Source organism: Nicotiana sylvestris, chromosome 9 (genome assembly GCF_000393655.2).
Source record: "Nicotiana sylvestris chromosome 9, ASM39365v2, whole genome shotgun sequence".
NCBI classification, from domain to species: domain Eukaryota; kingdom Viridiplantae; phylum Streptophyta; class Magnoliopsida; order Solanales; family Solanaceae; genus Nicotiana; species Nicotiana sylvestris.
Window position 1 is genome coordinate 136,199,313 of NC_091065.1, and position 17,168 is coordinate 136,216,480.

The window sequence follows — 17,168 nt, forward strand, 5'->3', positions numbered from 1 at the left end:
CCTAGAAATGCCACGATGAAGGCAAACCGACGATGAATTTGCCATATGCTCTTGTCTTGTTTGTTACTCAACCCCTTTTCATGTGTTTCAAACCCGGCTGAGTGCCCGAACCTGAAATACAAGAAGTATAAAGAGCAACACCCTTTGCTTGTGTGGGCCTTGTTCATTTGTTTGCTGATATTCAGAAGATCGAAGAATTTGTGCACCGAGGGAGCCTTGGGGAATATGAGTTGCTGCTTTCTTAACTCTTGTCCGAAATCAATATACCCGTCTATTTCTTCTAGAGTGAGTGTGAGCTCAAAATTCGAGAAATGGAACACATTGTGAACGGGATCGCAAAAGGTTACCAAAGCTTTAATTAAATCCTCCTGGGGTTTGATGTGCATGATGTCTACCAGGGAACCCAATTATTCTTTCACCCATTCTCGTCCATCTTCATCTAAATCATCCCACCACATGCGAAGCTGCAACTGAACTCGTTCTATACAGATTGCGATGAGTCCTAGACAATATTCATTTGTACCTGCGGAGGGTTAAGGTTAGGGTTGACTCTTGTGAACTCTTTTTGCAAAACAAGTTTTTCTGAAGAAAATCAATGGACAAGGACCCTTTTATTGCTATGTTAGCAAAAATGGTCGTTTTTGCAAACGTGGCCCCTTCACAATTCCAAACAGACTTTCATGTTCCTCCCGAAAATAGCCTTTCGATAATTGGAATGTAATCTAAGGCTATTCCGGTAAGAAACGAGTTAAAATACAACCGAAGCTGGGTCGACTTATTATTTTGACCAAAGCCCTGAAACACCTTTATTTTATTATTTGTAAAAAAATGAGGCCGAACCTTATGTGGGTTGTCTACGTATCTCACATTCGGTAAGAATCAGACCTGCGTAGTTTGGTCAATTTTGACATAAAAACATGATATTTGACTCACTCTTTTGAAATACATTTTCTTTTTTTTTTCCTTTTTTTTCAAAAATTCGGCATAGTTTCGGGATATTTTCAAATACCGGGATTGAGAAATTGAGGAAATTCTCTATCCTACCTCACTCTTGATTTTTCTCTTTATTAACCGGTCAACATGCAAGACGAAACAAATAAATATTCATATAGCACGTAGGATGCATCAAGATGGTGTTTGTTTTGGGTACACCTGTCCTAGACAGACCCAACCCCTGTGTTGAGTCCCCAAGGTCAAATGCACGTGATGCAAATAATCGTTTCTACTAGGGATCCGGCATGAGGTTGCGTTATTTTAAGTTTAAAACCTGGGGTTTATGGTCTAGACTTGGGTTACCCGAGCAGACAACTGGGGTCGAGGAGGGGGCAACGTACCGGGAGCACGAAAGTCTGCCCGGCCTTGTTGCTTGCCCAACCCCGTCTTATTTGGTATAATTTCTATAGAAAAAGTGGGCCACGCGAACGTGTGCACCATTTTCAGAAGACTCAGATGGGTGGTGTAAGAAGACATTTAAATACAGTTCAAGTAATATCAAAGCGGTAAATGACAATTAACACATTAAGTCCACAAAATACAGTAATATCAACAATAAAGCCAAATAAAAATCGCATTAACAAGCTCGAATTCTTGAACCCTGAACCGGAAGTTCTGGGGTTCTTTTCCTCAGCAGAGTTGCCAGAGCTGTCGCACCTCCTATTTTACCCGCCCGAAGGACGATATAAAGGAGTTTTTCCAATTAAAGTGACATTATTCGAGATGGGATTATTTATTTAATTCAGAGTCGCCACTTGGAATAGTTTATTTGGTGTCCCAAGTCACCAGTTTATTTTAAAATCCCAAATCGAGGAAATATTTATTTTTTAAAATCTCCGAACCAGAAATTTTAAGTAAGGAATCCTGTTAACCGGGGAGAAGGTGTTAGGCATTCCAAGGTTCCGTGGTTCTAGCACGGTCGCTTAGCAATTTATACTCGACTTAAATTGTTTAACTACTCATTTTTAGGACTTATGTGCAATTATCTTTTTACCGCTTGTAAATCACTTAATTTGTTCGTAATTAAAGAATTGAGTTACACGTATGTATACTCTTTTCCTTTGGTGCGTCAAATATCATGTCACGCAAACGTGTCCACAATTAATAACGCTTTGTTTATTTTAATAAGAAAAATTTTGGTTGAAGTTGCGCGAACGCATCCCTTGAGTCTTTTAATAGTTAAAATTTGCAATTATATTACGCGAACGTATATATAATCGCAATACTAATCTAAATCGGGCCTAAAGTAAATTAGGGGATTCATGAGTTAATTTCTCATGTTATTGATGAACAAAAAGGGAAAGAAAAAGGGCCTCTACTTAGGCCCAAGCAACAATTAATGTGTTCAATTTTGGCAATGTGCTTTATACAAAATCCAGAAAAAAAAAGGAGTCATGCAAAATTACACATGGCTTCGAACCATGTTCATTTGTGCGTGAAAAATCACATTTTTATGAGTGCACATAAGTCTAGATTTTTTGGGAAGCAATTACATGTGCTGAATTTCTTTGGGATGCATTTTACTCAACTTCGTGTAACACTGTTACATTTAATACTCAATTGAAAAAACGAATACGGAATGATAATAACATCGGCACCTTACTGATAAATACCACAAATCATGGTTCGCATATTATTCTGCAGAACCTATTCAAGATAGTGAGATACACATTCTTCACTTGTTCTAAGATACATGTACCAAAAATAAGAAAACATATATTGCCTTAAGGCAGAAGACATGCAATATCTAATACTCTACTTAGTTAACCAATCATACTTTACCAACTTGATTCAATTGGTTTTTGAGAAATATTAGCCAACTAGTCCATACATGAACGTCTTCTACATATAACAAATTTGAGCCATTTTCTTAGGAAAACAAAACCAAAGGTAAGATTTAATAAAATATTATGCAAAATATTGTTGCTAAACTTAAAGGATACCCAAACTAAGCTAACCTTCACAAAATAAGGAGAAAAGTGAGGGGAGAAATAGAACACAAAAATAAATCTTCTTGCTACTAATTAAGGAAAAACTCCCTACCTTTCTATATTTCTTTTTTTAAAACATAAAGATACTGCAAATTAACCAAAACTTCTCAACAGTTCCAAGTTATTGCCTAAACCCAGTAGCGATTATTAGCATCTCAGACAAGAAGGATGCAGCGAAACAAATATATGAATGTTTTTAAACATGTAACATATGAATGGAGAAGAAGTGATTAACCCAACTCAAAACATACACACAGATTCTGCCATGCCTCGATAAGGAGAGTAAAACAATTTAAACCCCTCATCAAGATTCAACAGCTCCAACACTCTACTTTTATAAGGCTTCATCTTATTTTTTTTAGCAAATCACATGCTGCTTTTAACGAACCATATGAATGATTTAAATGCGACAAGTGTGCATGTATGCAATCAGCAAAAGAAACAGGCTACTACAGTGATTCTTAGCAGGCAAATCCATAGTAGATTTTCAGCCTTAAACTAGCCAAAACTCACATCCATTCACGTTTAAAATAGAGCAAACAACTATTTTACACTTTTTCATCAAATGACTCAAAAGAAGAGTTAACACTTCATTTTAAAACAGAAAAACAGAAATACAGAAATGAGATGTGTACCTAAATTTGAACGAAATCGAAACTTTGCCAAATAAAGGCTAAGGAGGAAACCAACAATGACGAACTCAGCAAAACCAAGAGCAGAAGAATAGCCGAAGATAGCTTCAAAACCCTAGTTTTTTTTTAAAAAAAATGTCAACAGTCGAGAACCTCAGCGAAGAAATGAACTCGAATCCAAAATGAACTCAAACCATTTTTTGAAATGAAAAGGAGCAGATTGAAGAAAAAGGGCTCGAAGAAAGAGTGACGACTAAAACCCCTAGAAGTTTTCGGCTAAGTTGTGAAGATTTTTTACGATTTTTTCATCCTAATTTTTCTCTCCCCTTAGCACAGAAGACTTACCTCCAATATATAGCCACTTGGGATTATTAAAAAATCTACCCAAGAAAATCCGAAAATCCCTCAAGTTTTTGAACAATTTTGGGACAAATGGAGGGTGTGGATTGATTCGCATCTATCCACGACTCCATTCGTCCAAAAATTGTTCTTTTGTACAAAAATCCGCGGTTTTGAGGGAATAATCATACTCCTCTCTGACAAATCCATTGGAAAATAGAGGTGACGTGGAGAGGGGGACCGTTTTGAGTGAGATCGCTCGAAACTCAGGCGAGTTGAAGCCAAGCTCAGTGAAGAAGAAGCATAGTAGTGCCGCTTCTCTGATTTCTCTTAGGATTAGGGAAATTGAGGGAAATATTATAAGGAGGGTTTATATTAAGAAGAACGGGGTGGGTCGATTAATGGGTCAATCCGGTTTCTTGGACTGGGTCGAACCGGTGGGGAAAGGGTTCTTTGGGCTGAAGGTGTTAATGTTTGGAGTTGGTTTAAGGGAAAATATTTGGGCCAAATTTGGGGATGGCCCAATTTCACCAAATGAACTCTTCTTCCAATTCTGCTTAATTATAATTCCCTTTTCTTTTCCCCCTTTTTTAATTAAAAATCCTATTGATTAAAAATTCTAAATCATCTAAAAATGTGAAATTGAAGTAATTAACTAATTATAAAAATTATAAACATTACTTAAATCTATATTAAAAGTGAAAAATCAATAAACTAAAAATAAAAGACAAACAATGTAAAGTGAGCTATTTTTGTGATTTTCAAATTTTATAAAATAAATAATTACTGATTAATTCTAAAGGTGTAAAAAACAAATCCTAAATGTAATGCATGATATTTTTGGTATTTTTCATAATTTAAATAAAAATTAAACGAGAAAGAAAAATATAAACAATTAATAAAAATCTACAAAAATTCCTAAAAATGGCAAATAATTATAAAAAATCTATTTTCTTAGATTTTGTAGGAGTATTTCATGTATGACAAAAATCACGTGCTCACAGTAGATATGAGAAGTGTGTGTATATATATTGCGAATTTCAGTGAGAAAGCTCAAATAAAAAGAGATTGATTTGATGAAAGTCATGTGCTTGTCACATGCACGTGAGATTTTGCGATTCTAAGGGAGTACGGTGCAATCCTTCTCAAGAATATAATACAGAGTTTTCCTTACTCCAGGTATGTTAATGCTAAGCCTTTATTTCATTTTGGCATGATCTCATAATTACACGCGTTTGATAACGAAGCCTAAAGAAAAATCTATATCCCAGAATTTACGTATATTTTTCTAGTTTTGTAAGTTACACTATTCTCTTTATCGGGACTTCATATTCATTTAAGCCTTTCCTTTTTCCAGTAAAGAGAGCATAGAGTCTATATATATAGTATTATAGTATTTCCATAACCATCGAGCTATAATCGATGGGCAGGCCCTTATTGGGCAACCTCAGATCAGATGGTAAGTTATATACCGAGCCTACTGTGGCCGAGCGCTTATGAGCGAGCCCTGTTGGTCGAGATACAGAGCCTAGTATGGTCGAGCGCCTATGAGCGAGCCTACTACGGCAGAGCATTTATATATATACCGAGCCTATTGTGGTCGAGTGCTTATGAGTGAGCCCAGTTGGTCGAGATACAGAGCCTAGTATGGTCGAGCGCCTATGAGCAAGCGTACTACGGCAGAGCAGTTATATATATACCGAGCCTACTGTTGTCGAGCGCTTATGAGCGAGCCCAGTTGGTTGAGATACATAGTATAGTGTTGCCGAGCGCCTATGAGCGGGCCTACTACGGCAGAGCGCTTATGAGCGAGCCTAGTTGGTCGAGATACAGAACCTAGTATGGCCGAGCGCCTATGAGCAAGCCTACTATGGTAAAGCAGTCATATATATATATATATATATATATATATATATATATATATATATATCGAGCCTTATAGGGACGGACAACTATTTTGCTTACTATATTGAGAGAGTTGAGTCAATATCAGCAGGTAAGCATATCTTCAGATTATCTTTGACTTCCAGGTACTTGCGGTTATTATATTATAAGTTCAGTTTAAGCTCTTAGTATATTGCCTCACATACTCGGTACATTATTTCGTACTAACATCCCTTTTGCTTGGGGATGATGCGTTTCATGCCCGCAGGTCCACACAGATAGGTCGAGAGCCCTCCAAGTAGGCTATCAGCTCAGGAGAAAATGTTGGTGCGCTCCATTTGCTTCGGAGTTGTGTGTTTCGTTAGTATGATTTAGACGTGTATTGCTTGGTATGACGGGACTCCGTCCCGATCTTTATGATATTTATGTACTCTTAGAGGCTTGTTAGACATATGTCCTGTACGTGAAAGATTGTACGGCCTTGTCGGCCTATGTTTTGAATTTATAAATGATCATGTTGGCCTATTAGGACCGTATGCCACGTGTATATGATGATGTAATAAGAAAGATACGTTACGTTGGTACTCGATTGAGTAAGGTACTGGGTACCCGTCACGGCCCATCGGTTTGGGTCGTGACAGTTCTGGGCCATAAGATTTCCAAACAACGTATAGAGGTTGATTGGGCAAAGATCAAGATCATTGTTTACCTTGAAAATGCTAATTACAATTATATTTGATTTTGTGGATCTAAAAATACGTGATTCATTTAAATGCTAACTGTTAAGCAATAGATGCTAAGTGTGAATCAAGTAAATGAGATAAGAGCTTGAGGATAGTATACTATGTAAACCGAATGGCCGGGACTCGGGGCCTTGGATTGGCCTAAGCTGGGCCTCGATGTTGAGCCAATGAGCTCGACTAGGGATGATCGATGAAGGACTAATAGTTCCAAGGGCCTCAATAATGACTCTTTATGATCAATGACGAATAGTAAATGAGGAACAATCAATGAAATACAATAAATGTAAGCAATAAATCAAAGGAAAGACAATAGAGAGTGTTTTAAGTTAGAGAGCAGAGAAAGTTCTTGTTATTGTATTGAATATCATGTCCCTTTACAAAATGACAAGGCTCCCGTTTATATAGGAGGGGGAATCCCAACATAGTACATATGCATTTATTACAAAGATAAATAGCTGGTACAACTATTAAATGTCACGGTATAGACTTGTACTATTCTTGTAGACCTGGTCAGCTTTAACCGCGTGCCTTTTGTGAATTTTCCCCTTGTCTAAGATAGCCACCGATTTGCACAGCCTTGAGGTCGGGCATTGGAACCCTCAGGTTCAAACCTCGATCTATGCTTCGAGGCTTCTAAAGACAGGTTGTGAAATACCATCATGATCATAAAATCGGACTCTCCAGTTTTAGCCGTATACAGATAGTCCCCGCATTTCTTAGAGTGAAATGATAAGAAATGGTCTTGAATTCTTGCCTCTTCGATACTTCCAGTATGAAGTCAGCTCATCAGAGCATTAAATGCCATGACTCAAAGGCTGTGCAGAGGTCGCTGTCAACACAATTATCGAAAAGCCCATGAACTGATATTGATTCGACTTTTCCTCTTCTCAAACATTGCCTAAACGGCTTCTATAAATACTTCAATTCATTTTCCATCCACACTTTTACATTATTTTCAAGTTTTTTTAGCTAAGTTCACAACTTTCTGCATCTATCTTCTTTCTGTGCTTGTTTCTTCATCTTCTTTCTTTGAAATTAAGTTATATTCATGGAAAAAACTTCAAAAACGGTACCTCAGAAAGAGGGTACCACTTCTTCATCACGCCTGTCCAAGGGCAAACCAAAAACACCCCTAAGTGTTGAGTAATGTACCCGTGGCCACTTCGATACGATCTCCGATTTTACAATTGAAAACCCACCTTCTACACCGGGCCAATGCGAGCTCATGTCTCGGTACATTAGTGTGGTGACCGATACAAATAGAGTAAAGGTAGACTGTTGATGGGGGGAGGCAGTACAAGTAGAGATCCCAAAATTTGAGGAAAGCATAGTGGCACACAAAGTTGGCTTCCTCGGCGTATACACATACCCCTTCACTCTAGGTCCTGTAGACCCTTATTCCTCGCCGATAGATCCAGTGATTCTTGACTTTTGTCATTAGTACCGAGTGAAACTAGGTCAGATCTATCCTTCTTTCTGGAGGATTGTTTACATGCTCAGATATTTCTCTAATCGGGTCGAGGGAATGACCTTCACCCTCAACCATTTGATCAGATTATACAGCCCCCATCTCTTCCGAGGGTGTTTAATCAAGATTCACTCTCGATCCTCCAAGAGATTCTTTGCAAGCATTGATGAGGACAAAGACTGGGGATGGATGAGCCGGTTTGTTAGAGTAAGAACCTCGAACATCATCCCTGCTGATAGGATGTCATTCCCGGAGGAATGGAACATGAAACGTGAGTATTATTACATCGAGCACATTTTACTACCCCATCTTCTTCTTCTGAATTGATTTTATCTTGATTATATAGCCACCATTTGGTTTCCCAACACGGTCCAGGACCTCTCGGGATGGATCAGGTGTTTAGACTTCGCTTTTCCATACGGCGAACGTGTTTGGCGTGATTTAGCCAAGACGCGGTGGCAAGCCAAGAACCACGGTAAGCCCTTCTTGCTATCGTTGCCAAATTTCATATAAGTATTCTTGGTGGTTGTAAGTTTAATACATCATGACTGTGTAGGCCTCGGGGATGGTGGGTTGATGAGACCACCCTCTGCTGGTGAAGAACAAATCTCAAAACCCGATAAGGGTAAGAAGAGGAATAAGGAGGCATCAACCGAGTCTCCAGAATCAAAGAAACCCAAGGTTCGCAAGCCTAAGAACGATGCCACAATCTTGACTTCGACTGCTAAGGGAAATCTTCGTAAAGATGATGATGATGGTGATCGCCTGTGGTAAAAAGGGTAAGACAGAGTGCTGATACTCTACAAGTTGTTGGTTAGAAGGCCGTTGAGATGGGGTTGGCCAATGTGGACCAGAATCGCGCTGAGGAGACCCTTGAGGAGGGTTTGGGCGTAGTCCCCAAGCCTCAAGTTGGATATGGTACAGTCCATGCCAGTGAATCCTCGACTAGCGAGCTTGGAGGGCCTGAATCCAAAAAATTTCGGGGTCAATAAGAAACCCCTATAGAAATTGATACCATGGGCGGCTTTGAATCCGGACCTTTATTTTCTCAGGGGGAATAAGGGACGCCCAGAACGGGGCGCTGCCGATGTGGGTACCCCTCAGGGAGAGGATGATGCGTTCAAGGACTAATTCATTGATGTCGACGAGGACACAGATCTCGACGCCCATGTTGCTCTCGAGGAGGCTTAGAGGCTTCAAAAGCATGTGATATTCTTGACATACCATTTGCGTTTTAAATTTTTACCCTTGCCTTTCTAACTTCTTTGTTGTAGGTCAAGAAATTGTATGACCAAGCCTTTTCTAAGCTTCACGATGAGCTCTCATGCCATGAGGAGGAGCTCGAAAAGCTCACCTCAGAGCTAAATGAGTTGAAGGTTTCCTCTGCCCCAAAGGAAGAGGAGTTGAGTGATCTTCGAGCAAGTCTGGAGGGCGTGCACCAGGAACGAACTAGATTTGCTGGGCAGGTAACACGTCATTCATGTGTTCATCTTTTTATTCTTATAACTTGATACTTACTATCTTGTTCCACCTTTGCAGATAGGGAAAAAGGATGCCCTGGTGGGGCAACTTCAAGAAGAGGTTGCAGCCAATGATACGAAGATCCTCGAGCTAAAAAGGCAGAATGAGGTCGTGAGCTCAGAGAAAGACCTTTTGCGAGGAGAGTGGGACTCGACCTAGGATCTTCTTCAAAGTGCTCAGAAGGAGGTCATTGCATTATCTGTGGCCAAGGCTGAGGCCGATGAAGATGCGTCCTCATACAAGAGAGATATCGCTACCGCAAACGATCGAGCCAAAGAGATATCCGAGAAGGCTAAGTAGGAGCTGGCTCGGGCCGTTGCTTATGATCGTCTACAAGATAGGAGGCATGCCTTCGAGAAAGCAAGTGCCAAAGGTGTCGATCTCTCTGCTGAGATTGAGAAAGCCAGAACCTTGGAGGAAGAATCAGCACCTTCAACTACTTCAGATGAGGATTCTGGAAGTGATTCAGACGGTAGTGAGGGTGAGGAATAGACTCACGTCATCCTCTCTGCTTCTCCTTTTCTTTATTTTTGTAAATGGGCTCCTCGGGGAAGTTTTGTAAAGGCACATTCTGTAAATGTATTTTTGAGAATGCAAAGAGACCCTTTTGTTTCAAGTCTTCAAATTTTATTTTCCAGTGCTTATAAAAAGCTAGTCTTTTGAATTTTGATGTTGGCTCTTTAGAGATCATACTTGGGATAGTAGAGACCCTCGAGATCGGGCACCATTCCGAGACTAGATTGATAGCCCTTTTAGTGCCCTTTTGTAGTATCAGAGATCCTCGAGATCGGGCACCATCTCGAGGCTAGATTGATGTTGATATCCCCTTAGAGCCCATTATTATATTGACAGAGATCCTCGAGATCAGACACCATCTCGAGGCTAGATTGATATAGATGGCTCCTCAGAGCCCATAGTTATAGTAATAGAGATCCTCAAGATCGGGCACCATCTTGAGGCTAGATTGATACAGGAATCTTGACCCCTCGAGTGTTGTATGACAACATCATTCGTATGACATGGCCATAAAGTGACCGAGGTGGTCCCGCTAGAACACTTCCCTAAAAGTAATAATGGCCTAGTCAGAATAAATTGGCCTTCAGAGTAGGCGAACAGTCGCCGCTTGCTCTATATGTGAGCTTGATTTCCTCTCATTTGAGGACTTTGATATTTTGATCAACTATCCTTCTTGTAGAGCTTTTCTTCCTTGCATCAGTTATTTAACCATTTTAATTCAAAGCTTTCACCTAAGTTTTCATTTCCCTTCTCTTGTTTCATCATAGTTATGGCTGCTACGCCAAAATCCATTCACCAAGAAGAGGAGAGTTTCACCTCTGCTTCTCACTCGGTTGGTGGTACACCATCGGCGTCCGGTGAGCTAACCTCGAGGTTATTTGTCTCGAGAAGGGATTTTACGTTAGAGAGACCACCCAACATTTAGGGCCGCAGGGAGTATGCATCGAGGTTCATCTCATCAATAGGAGAGAAACACCTCCAAGCAGTTAGGAGAGACTGCGGATGGGGAGAAAAGGTGCTTCTGCAGGTACCTTCCATGGAAGAGAGCATCATGGCTCATGTAGAGGGGTTTTTGAATGTATACACGTACCCTTTTACATTCGGCCCTCTCGATATAGTCGTGCTCGAGTTTTGCAGAAGGTATCGGGTTACCCTAGCACAGGTTCACCCTTCGTTTTGGAGGATAGTGTTGATGATAAGGTACTTTGTAGATAAAGCCAGGCTCGAGTTCACCCTCAGTCATGTTGTTAAATTGTACCATCCCTTTCATTACTGAGGCCTCATTACTCTATGACGTCGATCCACCCAGCCTTTTATTGCCAGTAATGAAGAAGACGGGGACCGGGTGGATAAGTCAATTTGTCCGAGTACGGACTGTCGATATTATCCCTATAGAGTTCCTTCCATTTCCTGAGAAATGCAATTTCACACGTAAGAGGTACACTTGTGTTTTATCATTTTTGTTCATGGTGGAGGCAGACTGCGTAAAGATGTTTTTCTTTCCTTTTATACAAAAACCCTGTGGCTTCCAGACGAGGTCCCCGGCCTGGCGGATTGGACTTGAAAACTGGAAGCAGTGGCGAGATCTATCAAAGGGTAGATGGGAGGCAAAGCAACACAGTACGTGTTGTGTGGTTTATTTTCTTTGAAATGTACTTTCTTTTATATGTATTAACTCCGTCACCACAGGCATTGGAGGATTTTATAAGATGAGACCGTGTCCCCTTGGAGAGGAGGAAGGATCATCGGCTTCGGGGCCGAGGAATGATAACAAACGGAAGGAATCCTCGCAGGACGAGGGTGACCATAGCGAGAAAAGCTCTGCTCGGAGGCTCAAAGAAGATGTATCGGCTGAGTTTACAGCACCTGAGGCTTCTAGCCTGGGAAAAATGGTTCCTTCTTTGCCGCCGTCTTCTTTTTCCGTCGAAGTTACTTTGAGGGATAAGGATTTTCTGCCCCCATCTTCTTCTCCTGTCAAAGGTACTTCAAGGGATATAGATTTTTTGCCGCCGTCTTTATCTCCCGTCGAAGGTACTTTGAAGGATATTCGAGGCTAGGGGCTGCCTAAATCAAGCGAGGTCTCGAGCGATCATATTTCCACTAAGAACGGTTCAACTGGGCGGATGAGACCAGACCAGTAGATGTATGCTCAACTTTTGAGTAGGTTCAACAGCTCTGTTCTGTGATGTGTTTTGACTTTATTGGTTTTTTGGTTTTACATTTTCATTTTCACACTGAGTTTCTTTTTCATAGGCCTTTGACAAGATCAAGTCCGAGTTGCTCCACCATGAAGCCAGGTTGCGAAAAACCTTGGACGGGGAGAAATCCTTTAGGCTTCTTTGTGGTAAAAAGGCGAAAGAGTTGAGACACCTTCAGTACGAGATGAATCGAAGCCTGAACTATGAAGTCCGCCTCGAGAAATAGGTAACCTTTGTTTCGAGGGAATGCATGTTTCTTCTTCTACCCTCAGAGATTAATATTTTGATACTTCAGTTGCAGAGTAAGACGGAGGACCTGGAACACCTTTGGGGCTAAGTTGATCAAGCCAGATATGAGTGTAATGAGCTAAGGGCTCAGATAGATGCCCAAGTTGCGGCCAAGAAGAATGCTTTGGCTAAGACTTCTGCCCTCGAGGTGCAACTCCGTAATGCTCATGAAAATAGCTCAGTTCAGATGAGTAGGATTGTAATGCTTGAATCTGGCCTTTTGAAAATGAAGGTCGAGGTCATGGACGCCCGGGCTGAAGTTGAAGAGATTCGAGCTAAGGCTGATAAGAAAGTGGTCGTCTATTTAAAAAACGCTACCAATGCTCAAGCTGAGTTAAGAGGGGCTTCTGATTGGGAGAGCAGAAGCAATGAATATGCCTGGTGCAAATATCGGAGGGAAAGCCTCGAGGAGATCCATACTAGGGGCTTTGATCTCTTGGAAGAGATAGAGCATGCCAAGGCGGATGAATACAATGCCAAGTTCCTGGTATCTGATGCCGAAGATAATGAGGGAGAGGCCGATGGGGCCGCAGTCCCCAAGGGGAAAATAGGCTAGGCTTTTCCTTTCTGATTCTACATATAATGCTCTTAGAGAACATTGTAAATGAAGACTTTATTGTTTCACATATACATATAAAAAGAAGCCTTTCGGCTTTCCCCTTCCATGAATTTTTCTTTGCTTGAGTATGTCTTTCTTTGTTTTGAATTTTGACATTTGTCAATGATTAGCCAGATGAATTGGCCTTCGAGGTAAAAACCTTAGGTTTATAAACCAACCCAGAGGCTTGTTGGGCTGGTCCGTAGGCTCTTACGCATTTGCCCTTAGGTGCTTTTTAGTTAACCATTTTGGGCTCAGTCTTCGAGTCAGGTTTCAACTTGAGTTCATCGACCCTTAAGTTTTTGAATTTTAAGCTGGCTCTTAGGTTCTTGCGCGTTGGGTCGGCACGACCTCTAATATGTGCTAGCGCTTAGGCTCGTACACGTTGGGTCGGTACGACCTCTAATATAGGATGGCACTTAGGCTCTTATGCGTTGGGTCGGCACGACCTCTAATATGTGCTGGCGCTTAGGCTCTTACACGTTGGGTCTGTACAACCTCTAATATGACTTTATTTTTCCCTCGTTAAAGACTTTTTGAAATTTTGTGTTCGTCCGACTTTTTGATGGTTCGATAAGAACCTCGATTGTGAGCCGTTATGTAACGACAAATGAGCACCTCGAGAGGTTTCGCTAGATAGTTGAATTATCTCGAAGCCTTTTTATTGTTTGGAGCTGATATGATCGAAGCTCTTTTGCTTATGCCAAGGGTAGCCTGATTAACCAGTTCTTTTCGAAGTATTTTCGAAGTAATTGAAGGCCTGTGATTTTATGGCAATGGTCGGTCACTCCCGAGTCGCGATAGTTTGTCCAGAGCCTTATGACCGTAGTCATTGTATTTGGCCGTAGCCTTTTAGTCCCCGAGTGAGGTAGCCTCAGCTTCTATATCGAGGGTATACCTTTTTAGGGGTCTTATAAGTTCGAATATATAGACTTGACTTTAAGATCGGGATTCTGCCTTTTGTAAGGTCTTATAAATTTGAGCATGCCTTACTTGAGGTCTTACAGATAGGTTACTTGGCACAAGTATAATTTTTGCCTTGCTTGAGGTCTTACAGATTTGGTGTTACCTTATGGAGTCCTTATGAACTTGATATTGCCTCATGGAGGTCTTACATTTTCTAGAATTGCCACATGGAGGGCTTTCGGGCTCGAGGTTGCCCACTTGGGGTCTTATGGCCTCGATTTTTTAATAGCTCGATGGGGTGACAGTCCACGACAGTCCACGAGACATCAAAAGTTTTTGGCTCTGGAGTCATTCTTTGTAAACTTGATGTTGCCTCATTGAGGGCTTATGAGCGCGAAGTTTCCGGCTTGGAGGTCTTATGGCTTCGAGTTTTTTGTGTCAGTTCCCGAGTGTTCGGGAAATTTCTGGCCCTGGGGCCGTTTCTTGTAAAAATAGCAAACATCTTTAAAGTGCAAAGTGTTTTGATGGTAAAAGATGCTCTTTTGATTACTTGGTACAAGTATACATGTTTTCGTCGTTGGGGGTTCGATTATTCTATGCGGACATGGTTCATTTGACCGTTTGACCCGTTACATCATTTTTCTATGGAGACCTTCTTTGGCTTATCTTGATTTCTCCGGGGAGGTGATCCGCCGAGGGATACCCCCCAGTATTCGAGGTTGATTGAATAATACTTGTTAAGTTCTCCTTGGGTAGCATATAGATGTTGCCTTGTTAAAAACCTTGCCGGTAAAACCCTTCTTGGGATAAAATCCGATCGAAGGAAAAGAGTGCAACACATGCTTTAAAATCCAAGGTCTTCAACCTGGAAGGTGCTTCAATTTTTCTAACCAGACACCTCCACACAGGTTAGTGTAAGGTGTAAATAAAAAGGGAGACGGTTATACCTTACTAGCGATGGCATTTCGAGCCTCAATATGCTTCAACTGCTTGCTCCTGGGATGCGGTACGGTCCTTTGCTCATTCACTAGGGTGCAGCCAAAAATGTAGCTTTTGATTTCTAATTTGTTGTTTGCTTATCTTTTGGCTCCTTTGATGTTGAAGGTGTCGATTTCGGTGCTACATCGTGCACCGCGAACATCTCTCTTGCTGCATGCTGCTCCTCATATACCGTTTTTATTTCGTCCTTCATTGTAAACTTCATCATTTGATGAAAGGTTGATGGTACTGCTCTCATGCAGTGTATCCATGGCCTTCCGAGCAAGGCATTGTACCTCATGTCTCCTTCGATGACATGAAACTTGACGTTTTGGGTTGTGCCAGCCACGTTGACCGGGAGAGTGATCTCCCCCTTTGTTGTCTCGCTTGCCATGTTGAATCCGTTGAGGACTCAAGAGACAGGCATGATCTGGTCGAGCAGTCCAAGCTGCTCTACCACCCTCAACCTAATAATGTTGGCCGAGCCACCTAGATCCACAAGCACACGTTTAATTTGAAATGTATTCACAAGGAAAGAAATTACCAATGCGTCGTTATAACCTCGAGTTCGTTTTTCCTAGTGATGGATATTTTTGTTCGTTTGACAATGGGTTCCTATGGGATGTCGACTCCTCCAACTATCATTTGGATGACATGTTGAGGCTCTTCTGTTTCATTTTTTCTATTCGCCTCTCTTTCCCAAAATTGATTTTTGGCTCGGTCGCTGAGGAACTCTCGAAGGTGCCCTTTGTTGATTAGCCGGGCCTACTTCTTCTCGGAGCTGTTTGCAATCTTCCATCCTATGACCGTGTGTGCCGTGAAATTCGCACACCAGGTTAGGGTTCTTTTGCGACAGATCTAATAGTATAGGTTTTGGCCACCTGATGTCTTTGATTTTACCTATGGCTGATACGACGTCCGAAACGTCAATGTTGTAGTTTTACTCAGATAATTGGGGTGCCTCTACTGGTCCTGCATATTTATCGAATCTGGCTCTGCTCATGAGTCCTCGAGGATTCTGACCTCGATCTATCCTTCGATCGCTTCGGGGTATATTACGCCTTGGGGCGTTCCTTCGATCTTTAGTGTATGGTTGGTACCTTTCCATGTTTTGCTTTAATTCCTTTTCCAGGAGCCTGCTAGGATATACTGAGCCCAAGGGGGCTCCTAGTTGGTTGTCCTCGACCCTAATCTTTGATTGATACCGGTTGTGGACATCTGCCCAGGTTATAGTGGGATATTCAACCAAGTTCTAATTTAGCTGCTTCGAAGCTATCGAGCTTCGTTCGTTCAAACCTTGGGTGAAGGCCTACACTACCTATTCATCGGAGAGTGGTGATAATTCCATTCGATCCATTTGAAAGCGAGATACAAACTCCCGTAGCATCTCATTTTCTCTCCGTTTGATTTTGAAGACGTCGGATTTCCTAGTAGCAACCTTGATGGCACCAGCATGTGCCTTTATAAAAGAATCTGCCAGCATGGCAAATGAGTCTATTGAATTCGAGGATAGGTTATGATACCACATCATGGCCCCTTTCGAAAGTGTTTCTCCGAATTTTTTCAACAGGACAGATTCAATCTCGTCGTCCTTCAGGCCATTTCCCTTTACAGCATAAGTGTAAGCAGTGATGTGCTCGTTGGGGTCTGAGGTTCTATTGTACTTCGGGAGATCGGGCATTCTGAATTTCTTCGGGATGGGTTTTGGAGCGGCACTTGATGGTAATGACTTTTGTACGAATTTCTTTGAATCCACACCCTTCAGAATCGGAGGTGCGCCTGGGATCTAATCGACCCTTGAATTGTAGGTCTCCACCTTTTTGTCATTAGCTTCTATCTTTTTTTCGCCCGATTCAATCCTCTTTGTGAGGTCTTCGAGCATTTTAATAATAGCGGGGTCGGTTACTGACCCGTTATTGCTCGATCTTTCCGGTACCTGATCGGCTCGAGGAGCCATTTCCGGTGCTATTGTGCTTGGAGTTTTTAGTGGCTTTGAAGTTGAGCAATCACCATTTGTTTTGCCTCCAACATCTCAAAAATGACGTGAAGGCTAACCTCTCGTTCCTCTCGAGCTGGGGTTTTTTGAGCTTCTTGTTGGTTTTCTTGGCGTATA

The 17,168-nt window shown here is 41.5% G+C and overlaps 1 protein-coding gene across 1 annotated transcript; it reads left to right on the forward strand.

Annotated features, from left to right (window-relative positions):
* Nucleotides 1-8,880: 8,880 nt before the first annotated feature.
* On the forward strand, nucleotides 8,881-13,129 carry LOC138878281 (uncharacterized). The gene is made up of 7 exons (XM_070157947.1): nucleotides 8,881-8,958; nucleotides 9,325-9,516; nucleotides 9,590-9,714; nucleotides 9,913-10,052; nucleotides 10,855-10,944; nucleotides 11,777-12,118; nucleotides 12,624-13,129. Exons 1-7 carry the CDS (start codon nucleotides 8,881-8,883, stop codon nucleotides 13,127-13,129), a joined length of 1,473 nt encoding a protein of 490 aa, XP_070014048.1.
* Nucleotides 13,130-17,168: the final 4,039 nt, after the last annotated feature.